At 66.1% G+C, this 717-nt stretch overlaps 1 protein-coding gene across 1 annotated transcript in view; it reads right to left on the bottom strand.

Moving 5' to 3' along the window:
• Window positions 1-389: 389 nt before the first annotated feature.
• The window catches only part of SOX21 (SRY (sex determining region Y)-box 21), an 806-nt gene continuing 478 nt past the window's right edge, over window positions 390-717 (bottom strand). The window contains 2 exon segments of the mRNA XM_010845869.1: window positions 390-412; window positions 415-714. Of these exon segments, the coding sequence (XP_010844171.1) occupies window positions 390-412; window positions 415-714 (323 nt within the window).

The raw sequence follows: 717 nt of genomic DNA, 5'->3' as shown, positions 1-717 counted from the left end.
GGCAACAAAAGCAAAACCGACAGTAAACTTCCCACAGAGAAAGCTGGAAAGCCCAACAAGTCAAAAAAAGTTACTCCTCCACCTCTGTGGGCCAAAACGCAACAGGTTCCGAAGTGCAAAGCAAACAGCCACCGCTGCCGGATACAACTGCCCTCTTGAAAGTTGTCTGCGGGGTGCAGGTCTGAAAGGGTCCTGTCGAATTCACACGCACACTCGCCCGCGCACTCGCGCGCTCGGCCACTCGCGCCCTGACTGGCAACTATACACCTTATGTACACACACACCGGGGGGCCTCCGTCGCGGGAGGGCGCGTGGGGAGGCCGCAGAGCTCGTACCTATACATATGTACACGTGGGCACATCGGTCCCGGCGAGGCCGCCCCTCGGGGGTCATAGCGCGGCGGCGTAGGCCGCGGGTAGGGGTCTAGCTGGGGCTTGCCCATGCCAGGCAGCAGGATGTAGGCGAGCGGCGGCTGCAGCCCGGGGCTGGGCCACGCGCTGCAGTTGCACGGGATCATGTATCCCGGGTTGCCCGGGCTGGGGTGCGAGTGCGTGTGCCCCCCGGCGGCCGCGGCCGCCGCTGCAGCCGCCGCCGCCGCGCCGTGGAAGGCGCCGGCGCCCGCGGTCGGGTAGCCCAGCGACGACGCGTATGGGAGGCCGGACGAGGACGACGAGATCTCTGCCATCTTGGAGCCCAGGTCAAGCAGCGAGTAGGGGC

The sequence above is a fragment of the Bison bison genome, unplaced genomic scaffold (assembly GCF_000754665.1).
Source record: "Bison bison bison isolate TAMUID 2011002044 unplaced genomic scaffold, Bison_UMD1.0 scf7180017864225, whole genome shotgun sequence".
Taxonomy (NCBI): Eukaryota; Metazoa; Chordata; class Mammalia; order Artiodactyla; family Bovidae; genus Bison; species Bison bison.
This window is presented reverse-complemented; position numbering and strand designations above follow the sequence as displayed.